General features: G+C 39.0%; 1 protein-coding gene across 1 annotated transcript in view; it reads right to left on the minus strand.

Annotated features, from left to right (window-relative positions):
• Window positions 1-336: 336 nt before the first annotated feature.
• LOC136885635 (T-cell immunomodulatory protein) overlaps window positions 337-12,963 on the minus strand; it is a 328,519-nt gene continuing 315,892 nt past the window's right edge. The window contains exon 13 of the mRNA XM_068230710.1: window positions 337-850. Within this exon, the coding sequence (XP_068086811.1) occupies window positions 690-850 (161 nt within the window). The 3' untranslated portion in view covers window positions 337-689. The remainder of the gene's footprint in view (window positions 851-12,963) is intronic.

The following is a 12,963-nucleotide window of genomic DNA, read 5'->3' on the forward strand; positions in this document are numbered from 1 at the left end:
CACACCCAACCGACCTCCCCCTCAATTATTCTTTTTTTTATTAATTTCCTCTACCAACAGAATCAATTTTGAAAAAAGCATATTACATATTCATTTATGCTTGGAAGAAATGGGACTCCTGTCCAAGTAGTCTTGACTAGGCCCAAGTAAAGCTCTTTCTTGTCACACAACATGTTCACAGCTTGTACAGAAGTGGCTATTTTTGGAGGCAACCATATTCGTTCAAAAGATATGAAAAATCTGCTGGCTCCAGCAAAGAGAACCTTTATATTAAAAGGAACTATAAGGAAAGGTAGTTTTTAAAGTGTACAATATAATGTTTAAAAATGCTTATAAAAGGTTTCTTTGTTTCTTATATTTTAAAACAACAAACTGAACTTTACTTACTGCCCATTTACATCCGAACCATGTAAACTGGACCTCTCTCTTAAGCTCGAATCCCGTGTTAATGTGGGTTAGAAATTATGTTCAATCTGATATAGCACAAATTCTTTGCTTAGATTCTTGCTGAAGAGAGGCCTTTTCGTGGATACTGAAATTTAACCACAAAAAGTCACCATCCATGTTTTAGACCATGTAAATTTCATTTAGTAGTTTGCTAGAAGGAGAGTCAGACATTAACTCGTGTCTTATTTTAAAAGATCACAAATGCTTGCACTTTTAGATAATTAGCTCACTGATGCAGTAGCTTATCCGTTCTCCTGTAATGCAGATGAGCACTTGCGTTTTTGTGATGATGCAGGTACACTTACAGGCTCTCGTTGTGACTCGGTAAGCTCTGATAGCTTAATCTTGTCATCGAGGAAAAGAGGTGAATTACAGAACACACATACAAATTCCTCATTTAACACTGAAACAAGAAAATAATTTTTAGAATAACCAAAATTGTAAAATTGCCAATGAAAAAATACAGTACAAAGAATATCAATTTAAATCATGTATTAGAACCCTGGGGTGAAAAATCCATAGAGAGATAAAAATACAAAAGACAATAGAAAGAGAATAGCCACAGTAACGAGGAATGTTAGCAGAATGGCTGACAGAAATTAGTAAAATGAAATGACATATGGCATTTAGTGCCGAGAGTGTCTTAGGACATGTTAGGCTTGCCAGGTGGAGGTCTTTTGATTAACCAATGAAGGTTAAAATTCCCAATCCTGCTGGGAATCAAACCCGAGACCCCTGTGACCACAGGCCAGCATGCTAACCAATTAGCCATGGAGCCAGACACAGAAATTGGTATAATATTAAGATAGAAAGTTCAGTTCTAAACATGCCAGTCCACTTAATGAAGGATTTTAATTTCATCTTCATTAGTAAGCAATTTCATGACTTTTTCCTTATCCATAACTAGGCTATCACAAGACAAATAAGACCACGCTAGTCAACTTCACACAATCATGTTCCTAATTCTTAGATAGGCTATCATGCGACAAATATTTGTTACCTTTCACTGTACCATTGCTAACCGACAAGCAAAATGGCTTGTTCTGAGGCTAACAGCCTTTCTAACAGCTTGCTCCGAAAAGTGCAACTTACCATAATGTTCAGGAATTCAAGGCCTTTCCCCATTATTCCTCAACTAACCTCGGCATGCCTCTTTTGGAGAGGGCTCTTATTTGTCATGGAAATCACGTACCTTTCACAAGGGATGACAAAGAACATTTTCAGGGATAGGAAATATGTGATCATATTAAGTGATGTTGTTGTTTGCTGTCTGAGTCATCAGTCCACGGACTGGTTTGATGCAGCCCTCTTTGGCACCCTATCCTGTGGAAACCTTTTATTTCTACATAATTGCTACATCCTACATCTGCTCTAATCTGCTTGTCGTATTCATACCTTGGTCTATCCATACCATAATTAAACCCCTACACTTCCTTCAAAAATAAACTGAACAAGTCCTGAGTGTCTTAAGATGTGTCCTATCATATCTTCTCCTCATCAAATTTAGCCAAATCAATCTCCTCTCACAAATTTGTTTCAGTATCTCTTCATTTGTGATTTGATCAATCCATCTCACCTTCAGCATTTTTCTGTAACACCACATTTCAAAAGCTTCTATTCTTTTCCTTTCTGAACTAGTTATCGTCCATGTTTCACTTCCATACAATGTCATGCTCCAGACGAAAGTCTTCAAAAACATCTTTCTAATTCCTATTTCAATGTTTAAAGTGAGCAAATTTATTTTCTTAAGAAAGCTCTTCCTTGCTTGTGCTAGTCTGCATTTTATGTCCTCCTTACCTCTGCCATCGTTGATTATTTGACTAGCCAAGTAAGAATGTTCATCTACTTCCTGTAAGACTTAATTTCCTAATCTAATATTACCTGCATCATCTGACTTCATTTGACTACACTCCATTACTTTTGTTTTGGACTTGTACTCTTTACCCAAGACTGTCCATACCATTCAGCAGTTTCTCTAGATCTTCTGCAGACTCAGAAAAAATAACAATATCATCAGCAAATCTCTGGGTTTCGATTTCCTCTCCTTGGATTATGATTCCCTTTCCAAATTCCTCTTTGCTTTCTTTAACTGCCTGTTCTACATAGTATAGTCATTAAGTTCTGAGACTGACCACATGATGGCGCTGTGGTGTACTATAGCGCATAGGCCTAGGTGGCGCCGTGGTATGGTACCATGTCAGTTAGTCTCTCGTCCCTGCAAGAGACAGTTGAGTGCATGTACTGGAAGCCACAAAATGCTGATGGATGACCTCAACATGTCTCGTGTTACCTAGCACATTGTGCCATGAATCCTGTCGCAAGACCAACGTGATGATCGCATGACGATTTGTGGTGACCTCATCAGTAATGCTAATGATGATCCGACGTTTCTCAACTAGATAATAACTGGAGACGAAACATGGTGTTTCCTTTCAGCGGTGCTTGCAGCAGCTATACCAACATTGGCAAATGTGCATAACGGCCAACAACGACTATTTTGAGGGTGGATGTGGTTCTGTTTAAGTGGTTAATAGCCAACGGCAACTATATTGGGAGTGGATGTGGTTCTGTGTAGGTGTACACCAAGTAATGCGGCTTCGTGTGCAACATTCAGAGTCGTCAGGCGTTAAGTCTCAGAACTTAATGACTGTACTACATATATAAGCAATGAAAAGGAAGGGGAAAAAACTGCAGCCTTGCCTCACTCCTGTCCAGATTGCTGCTTGTTTTTCAAAGCCCTCAATTCTTATCACTCCAGACTGATTTTTATATAGACTGTAGATCATTTTTCGTTCTCAATATCTGATCCCAATCGCCTTCAGAATCTCAAATAGTTTGGTCCAATCAACATTATCAAAAGCCTTTTCTAGATCTACACCATGTATGTGGGCTTGTCCTTCTTAATTCGATCCTATCAGATATAAAGTCAGGATTGCTTCACGTGTTCCTACATTTCTTCTGAAGCCAAACTAATCTTCTCCCAACTCAATTTCAACTTGTCTTTCCATTTTTCTGTAAATAATATGTGTTAAAATTTTGCAGGCATGAGATACTAAACTAATGGTGCAGTAATTTTCACACTTGTCAGCACCAGCTTTCTTGGGAATAGGTATAACAACCTTCTGCCAAAAATTGGATGACACTTCTCCTGTCTCGTACATTTTACACACTCAATGAAATAACTTTGCAACCAATAATTCAGAGGAAATGTCATTGATTCCAGGTGCCTTGTTCCTATTTAGGTCTCTCAAAGCTCTGTCGAATTCTGACCTCAAAATTGGGTCTCCCATTTCATCAGCATCAACAGCCTCTTCTTGTTCCAGAACCAGATCATTTAGGTCTTTACCTTGATACAACTGTTGGATATGCTCCTGCCATCTTTCTGCCTTGTCTTCTTTCCCTAGAAGTGGTTTTCCATCTGAGCTCTAAGGGATAATAGCAAAAATTTGTGACGTGATAGGTGAGGTATTTTTTTATAGATTTCATACAATGGGAATTGGGACTTTGAATTTATGATTTTTTTATTCCTTATCAATAAGGAATGTCCTAACAAGGTTTCACTTTAATTATGTGTTTGCTGTCAGCTGTAATAATGTATCCTGATTCCACTATACAAAATAAATACATACACAGCAATGACACACCACCTCTGTGGATCAGCAGTTGGGGTGTTATGGTCCCAATATCCCAGGTTCAAACCTAGCAGATGCTATTTTTGAAGGGCAACAAAAAGTCTATTCGGCACCCCATGTCATTTGATGATCTCTTTTGAGACTTTTGTTATTTACCCAAGAAAACTACTTAAAACTCAGCCTCAGATCACCCAACATAGATCTATTTCTCTGCCTTCTAGTCGAGTAAACTACTGCTGCTGCTGCTGCTGAGTTTTAATTAATTTTGTTGGATAAATATTGAATGTGTGTCCCTAGAGACTTTAATATGGTAACATATTACAATATGGAATGCCAAATGGATTTCTTTCTGCCCTTCAAAATTCGGATAACACTTTCCAGGTATGAACTCATGATCTAGGGATCTAAAAATTGACCATTAATATACAGAGGCAGCTGGTAATTCACTAATCCTCTCATGTAAAATAGTAATTCATGTGAAAAATACATCGTTCTGTATTTAGCAGTGATGTTGGTTCAGGGGACATTCAGACGCTGAGCGTTTCCATTGTCTACATGTGTTTAATTGTTTTATATGTAGTTTGTTTTATAACAGCTTCATTGCAGGACAGATATTTTCTATACCCACTTAAATGCTCAGTTACTCTGTGTACTCTATCCATGTGGTCCTACGTGGTAAGTTGCTACTCTCCATCTATAGTCACTTAGTGGAGCAGTTTGATAGATTGTAGTGCTGGCCAGCAATTAATAATCTTAACTAGCAAAAGCCAATCCAAACCATTTGAAAACAGCAGTTTACGCTATGAAGTTCCAGCGTTTCCCTACCTGCATGCAATATGGTTACGATGACTTCCTCACCCGCTACAGCAAACCCCTTACCTATCTCTCTCACTTCCGCAAACCCCTCATATGCCTGCCAACTATATGCTAGCATTTACGAATAGTCTAGCTGGGTATTTCCTCCGAAATGCTGTTTGTGTTAGTGTTTCCAAGTTTTTAAAATTTTATTTTTGAACTATAGTTATGTGTAGGTTATTTATTTCATAACAATGAGTGAAACACCTGAAACATTAGATTTGTTAAACATCTTACAGTCAAATCCTCTATCAAATTATGAAGAATGAAATGGCCTCCTCTGAAATTAAATATTAAGGATATTAGCAAAAAACAAACATGCTAATTTCAATCTTCGTGGTATGAGAGGTTCTCCTGGCTTATGGATAGTTGTAAAACAAACAAGTATATTGCTATGTTTGCTTCATGTTCAGTGAAGAAGATTTAGAGTGATGCACACAGGACATATCTGCTTTAAGCAAACAATCATCAAGAATCAACAGTACATTTGTTAAATAAAGAGAAGTTTCAGCTTCTCGGAAGACATCAGATTGACTATGTTTTTTCAAAAGCTGCATGTCTTCAGGCAATAAAGCAGTAGGCAGCATCAAATGAAGACGTTCTTGGATGTACAATTAAAATAATAATATATTTGTGCACACAAGAATTACCTTTATGTGGCCACCAAGAAGATAATGAATCAAATAATAGGGGCAATTATTTTGCTCAGAATGAGTCGATTATACAAGACCATTTACAGTCTGCATCAACATTCAAAGGGGGACTTCAACAGGGATTCAAACTAAACTTATTGAGGTCATAGCGACAAAATTAAGTCGGAAATTCAAGAGTGTTCTTTTGTTTCAATCCAAGCTGACAAGATCTTAGACGTGTCTTGCAAGAGCCAAATAAGTATAACTTTATGGTACTGTGCGAAAGATAAGATTGAAGAAAGGTTTGTAGGTTTTTACAATATCTCAAGTGATAAAAGTAGTGCAGGTTTAGCAGGTATCATTGGTCTGGTTTTGGGAGAGTGGAATATAGATAAAAATAAAGTCATAAGCCAAACCTATGATGATTGCTGGGTAATGGCAGGCCAACAAAAGGGTGTGCAAAATATTGTAAAGCAGTTTTGCCCTTATGCGTTTTTTATTCGCTGCTACACACACCAGTTTAATCTAGTGCTTTTATAAGGTTCAAAAACAAAACAAGTACGTTTGATTATTTCTGATTTAATGGCATTTCATAGTTTTTCAGTAAGTCATCAAGTACCCTGTATTGCTTACTGAAAAAAGATTTAAGTTGCCACAGGCCTGCACTATAAGACAGAACTTTCACTCAAGGGCCGTCACAACTATAATGAAATATTTCAATGAGTTTTACCAAGTTTTTAACACAAGAATTGACAACAAACATTGTCGCTGGGACTATCATCCTCAAACTATTGCATACTGAAAGAACCAACAGTCTTAACAACTACAACATTAATGAGGATAAAACTTTTACACAGAAATAAATCTACAATCTCGGAAAGAAAACTGCTGCTCATGGTCTTATAATTATTAATTAATAATTACTAAGGCAGACAAAAGTAATTCTACTGTCATTATTGACAAAGCTGAATTTATAAGGAAAACAGAACAATTCTTTTCTGAAAGTTCTTTTTCTACAATTAAGAAGGATCCCACCACTAAGCTTCAATGTCAACTTAAAAAAGTCCTTAAGAACACATCTTGTTGGTTAACAGATCATGAGTGCAACACTCTCATCAACATGAATCCAGACCTACCTTCAACCAGAGTGCTTCCCCAGATTCATAAGGCTGGTGTCCCCACTAGACCAATAGTTAATTACAGACCCAGCCCCTGTATAAAATTTTGCAGTTTATTCATAAGTTCTTAAAAAGTAATTACCATTTTTTATCTAACAAATCTATCAAGAACACCACAGCACTAGTTGATAAAATTAACCATATTGAAATTAAAGCCAACCACTCTTCCCACTCATTTGACATTGCTAATATGTATCCCAGTATCCCCATATCTGAAGTTTGTTCTATCGTCCAAAATAATTTGGCAAAACACAGTAGATGAAGACAGCTTGAAATTCTTGAGTTTATTTCTATTTTAAAATTTGTTTTGTACAAGAATTATTTTAGTTTCAACCACACTGTATATCAACAGAATGGTCTAGCTATGGGGTCGCCGGCTTCAGGGATTTAGGCCGAAATTTACCTAGATAATTTAGAATATACCAACATTTTTTATAATATTCAGTTCTGGACCAGATATGTGAACAACACTAGTGATAATGAAAGGGAGCTTAGGTGATGCCACTACTACTCTCTCAAACTTGAACACACTTGATCCGCATATCACATTTACCTTAGAATCAGAAGCTGAACACGAAAATTATTATTTCTTAGATTTAACCATCTCAAGGCACTCTAGTTCCCTTAGCTACAAAAGATCAACAGAAAACCTACCAAACTGTCAATACTATTTACCAATACTCACTACACCCCGAAGTCCATAAACGTGCCACGTATTATAGTATGGTCCACCGTGCTTCAGTATTCCATTATCAAAAAAAGAACTCATGCACAAACTAAACCATCTGAAATTTAGCTAAGATCAATGGATACAGTAAACTTTGCTTTTTTTTTGCTAGTTGCTTTACGTCGCACCGACACAGTTAGGTCTTATGGCGACGATGGGACAGGGAAGGGCCAGGAGTGGGAAGGAAGTGGCCGTGGCCTTAATTAAGGTACAGCCCCAGCATTTGCCTGATGTGAAAATGGGAAACCACGGAAAACCATTTTCAGGGCTGCCGACAGTGGGGTTCGAACCTACTATCTCCCGAATACTGGATACTGGGCGCACTTAAGCGACTGCAGCTATCGAGCTCGGTGATACAGTAAACATTTCATAGAAGGAATAATAAACAAAGTCAAACATCGACTTTCTACTACCCTAACTAGGGAAAAGAAATAAAACCTCATTTCCCACCTTCATCTTTAAAAATGCACATTTACACCAGATTTCCGATATTTTCAAAAAACACGACATAAAGATAGCTTATACTACTACTACTACTACTACTACTGACGTGACTACTGACGTGCTGCTATTGAATGGCTGGTGTTGTTTAATGCACCGCGTATTTGCTTAATTAAGTGGTGTTTTAAAGGCTGTGTATGGATGAAATATATTGCGATTATAAGTGGAAGTGCTGCCCTTCAGAACGCGGTATTATCTCTCTTTGATGAGTTTAAGAGGCATCCCTTATGATTTAAGGCTATATTCTCAAAGAGAAAAGAGAGTAGAGTTACTGAGAATAGCAATGTCAAATCCAAAGAGGTTGAAATAGATGTAGAAAACCAAAGAGATTCTATGTCGGATGAGGAGCTGGACGTAACGATGGAACTGCAGAGTACGAAGACTACAAACCAAAGAGTAAGATTAGAAGATATGCGACTCAAAATTGATAAGTTAGTCAAGCATAGTGAAGACTTATTAGCATTAGTTAAGATGACTCCTAATACCAAAGCGGAGATAAAGAAAGGTATTAAAGAAATGGGACAAATGGCAGAAATCATTCGTAGTCGTTCGTGGGAATGGGAACATTTTGATGTGAATGAAGATCCAAAGGCTAGGAGTGATTTGGAACAGGGCACTACCTCCAGTAAGAAAATAACCCGTGATGTTGGGACACAGGCGCAATTCAGTGACAGAGTGCTAGATATAGAGCAGACCCTCTTGGAAGCTACGTGCTTTGATGAGTTTGCGAAGCTATTGGATAAGGAATGGCCTGACTGTGTTTGCAGTAACACGCACGTCATCTCTGGAAATATAGGGAAATTCAGTGATTGGGATATATCAATGGTTGTAAATCCCAAACATCTTACAGAGGAGGATGGAATTATGAGAAGCATGAAGAATATGCATACAGAAATCTCTGACTTGCTGAACTCTAATCTGGAGGAAGGTAAGACGGAATTTCTGCGCACTGTTACGCAAAACTTACACGAGTCGAGGAGGAGAGCGGGAGAAGCTGCGATATGTGTATGTAATACCATATTCATTTAATCAGGATGGAGTAAATGACCTGCAGAGCCTGTACTCATGTCTCACCCACTGGAGAGAGATAACTGAGACTCATGCAAGAAAGAAGATGCTGATAACCATCCCGGATACCCCTGATCGGAATTATATAAGGAAAATCTTGGAATGGATGTTTTGTAAGAGTGATATTGAAATAGGGTGCTTGGAATTGGGTAAAACGCAGGTAAAACAGGCTGTTTCTGTGGGATTAACATCAAAAAAGAAATCCTTAAATGATAATACTCAGGAAACAGTTACGTGCAAAGCTGCGGGCAAAACGTACGCCGAATTGCTTAAAACAGTAAAGGAAGGAGTAAACATCGAAAAAATTGGTGTTAAAATAAAACGAATAAGGAAAACAGCAAAGGATGACCTTATACTTACTGTAGAAGGCATAGGAAAGGCTGACGTATTACAACGTGAGATAACTAAAAACGCCAAGGAAATAGAGGTTTCAACAAAAAGGAAGGAGACAACAATTCTAGTGTACGGTATGGATCCGGATTTAAATGAAAACTATCTTAGAGCAGCACTCTCCTTAGAAGCTGCTGTCGAAGAATCTCAGATCAATATTATGTCCGTAAGACTGGGGAGGTTCGGAAATCTGAATGCTACCGTAATCTTGCCAACGGAACCATTGAAAATACTGTTAAAGAAAAAGAAAATAAATGTGGGATGGGCAACCTGTATGGTGAAGGAAAGAGTTACAGTTGCAAGGTGTTTTAAATGTCTTGGATTTGGACATAAAGCGCCACACTGCGACGTTAAGGATGACCGGTCACGGAGCTGTCTAAATTGTGGACAAGAAGGCCATTTGGTGAAGGATTGTGGGAACATTCTGTTTTGCACCATGTGCCAAGTGGAGGGCCACCGCTCAGAACAAATGAAATGCCCTACTTATAGGAAGCTAATATTAGAGGCAAGGAAGTTGAATTTAAACGACCAATAATGGACATACTGCAGGCGAATCTCATGAGGAAATCCGACAGTCATGACATCATGTATGCGACAGCCTTGGAAAAGAAAGTAGACTTAGTGCTTGTTAGTGAGTCAAACAGAAGGCGAGTAGCTGAAGGTGGTTGGTTCACGGACAAAAGATGTGATGTAGCTGCATATTTTTTAAATGATAAGTTGGAGGTGCTAAGCATAAGGGCAGAAGAAGGATATTTGTGTATTCAACTTCAGCAATATCAGATTTATTGTTGTTATATCTCTCCTAACATCCCTTTTGATATTTTCAAAGCTGAAGTAGATGCAATAGTTCAGGACTGCATGGCGTCAGGTATTGAATCTATCATTCTCGGAGACCTAAATGTCAAGTTGCCTTTGTGGGGGGCACCAACTGCAGATCGTAGGGGAGAATATTGGGCAGAATGGATAGCGACCCTAGACTTGGTGGTTCATAACACTAGAATCTTACCAACTTTTTCCAGAGGGAACTCAGTGTCTTTCATAGACGTCACCTGCTCAACGCAAGGTATAGCATCATTCATTGTTGACTGGGAAGTTATGGAAGATGAATCTCCCAGCGACCATCGTTTTATTTACTTTCAAGTTAAGGGATCGAAGAAGCTTAATGATATCACGAAAACGGTGTGGAACTATAATTGGGGAACTTTTAAAATTGCAATCGAGTGGATGTCACAAACTGTAGATACAGTGCAACATACTCTAAAAGATGTAACTGCTGTTCTTAAAGATGCTTGTAGGACCAGCCGATTGAGGGGATCAACAAAATATAAAACACGAGTCCCTTACTGGTGGAACAATGAAATAGACATGCAAAGGAAAGACTGCAATCGCAAGAGACGAATTCTTACAAGATCCAGGGAAAAAAATCAGCCAGGTCAACTTAATACAATTAGAAGCTGACTATAAGGCATCAAAGAGGCAACTAATGAAGCTAATAAAGGATTCTAAGAGAAATCTCTGGCAAAAGCTATGTGAAGATCTAGACAGTGATATCTGGGGGGCGGGATATAAGACAGTGACCGGTCGAATAATCAACAGGGTACCAGTTCAGCTCCCAGCTGATAGAAGGAAAGCCATAGCAATGGAGTTGCTCCCTTGTACTAATGACAGACTTGAAACGGAATCAGATTTTTGTGTAGCAGAACCGTTTACTGTGGTTGAGTTACAAGAGGTAGCACGCAATATGAAGACTGCTAAGGCACCAGGTGTAGATGGAGTTCCACCAGAAGCCATCAAGTATGCAGTTGAGGTGGCACCTGGTTGGATCTTATCAGTCTTCAGTGATTTATTAAATAAGCTTGAATTCCCCGATGAGTGGAAAGTAGCCAAGCTAGTGCTGTTATTGAAGGCAGGGAAACTATCATTAGATCCATCAGCACACAGGCCACTTTGCTTATTAAACACCTTGAGCAAACTTTACGAAGGATTGATTAAAACTAGACTGGAGAAAGAACTTGAACAACAGGGAGGACTTTCTTCGAACCAGTTTGGATTTAGAAAGGGTAGAACCACAACCCAAGCTATTGAGAGGGTGATTCAAATACAGGCAGAAAGCAGTGAGAAATGGGCTGCCTTGATAACGCTAGATGTCAAAAATGCTTTTAACACTGCTTCTTGGAGCATTATTTTGAGAGAACTTTGTAGGATGAACATTTCTCGGTATCTACAACAAATAATCGTTAAGTACTTCAAAGGACGAAGAATACGATTTCATGATTTAGAAGACCTTGAAATGAGTGCTGGCGCTCCACAGGGATCTGTCCTGGGACCCACCTTGTGGAACATTCTATATGATGGTGTCTTACGCCTGCAGCTGACAAAAGGGACAACATCTATTGGTTATGCAGATGACCTTGTAATAGTGGTAATAGCAGAGAATGTACAAGAACTGACCTTCCGAGTAAATGAATCACTGAGACGAGTTAACCTTTGGATGGTAAATAATAAGTTGAGATTGGCTCCACATAAGACTGAGGCTGTAATTTTGAAAGGTTCCAGGAATTGGAAAAATATCCGTTTCTTATTAAATGATACAGTGATTATCCCAGGAAAGTCTGTACGATACCTTGGGGTTCTTATCGACAGGAATTGCACATTTGGTGCACATGTGAAGGCAGTAACCCAAAAGGCAGAGAAGAAGGCATCGGCATTAGCCAGACTTATGCCTAACATCGGGGGACCAAGAACAGTTAAGAGACAGATTATGTGCTCTGCAGTATATTCCATTTTACTTTATGCTGCACCTATCTGGTACAATGCACTCAGGAGGAAGATTCACCGAAGAGCTATGGAAAGAGTACAGAGGAAAATGCTGCTCAGAGTTACCTGTGCATATCGAACTGTTTCAACAGCAGCTTTACAAGTTGTAGCTGCCAGTATTCCCATTGACCTCCTCGTTGTAGAGAGAAAACTTTGGCATGAAAGGGGTGCGACTATATCTGCTGAAGAAAAGAAAGCCTCGAGGAACCAACTCTTACTAGACTGGCAAGACCGATGGGATGGCACAACCGATGTTGGCCAATGGACAAAAAAGCTAATACCCAACATAGGAGACTGGCTTAAATGTAGACATCGGCAGGTAGATTACTATCTGTCGCAGATCCTGACAGGACATGGAAGATTCGGCGTATACGCCATGAAGATGGGAAAGACGCAGGGAGATGGTTGTCGGTACTGTTCTGAAAGGGATACAGTAGAACACACTTTTTTCTACTGTGTTCGATGGGAAGAAGAACGAAGGAAAGCCTGCCAACAACTTGGCCGACGACTCACGCCAGGGAATCTGGTTCAGATTATGTTAGAGAGCCCGTTTGCCTGGAACACAGTAAAGGCAATGGCGACAAGCATTATGGGGATGAAGGAGAAAGAAGAGAAAGGAAGAACTTAATAATATACATCAATCCATTCTGATGTCATGCCGACAAGCAGTTCCAGAATGGTCTGAGTGAAGAGGGCACGGGTTTTTAGTTCGTGGA

The sequence above is a fragment of the Anabrus simplex genome, chromosome 1 (genome assembly GCF_040414725.1).
Source record: "Anabrus simplex isolate iqAnaSimp1 chromosome 1, ASM4041472v1, whole genome shotgun sequence".
Lineage (NCBI taxonomy): Eukaryota > Metazoa > Arthropoda > Insecta > Orthoptera > Tettigoniidae > Anabrus > Anabrus simplex.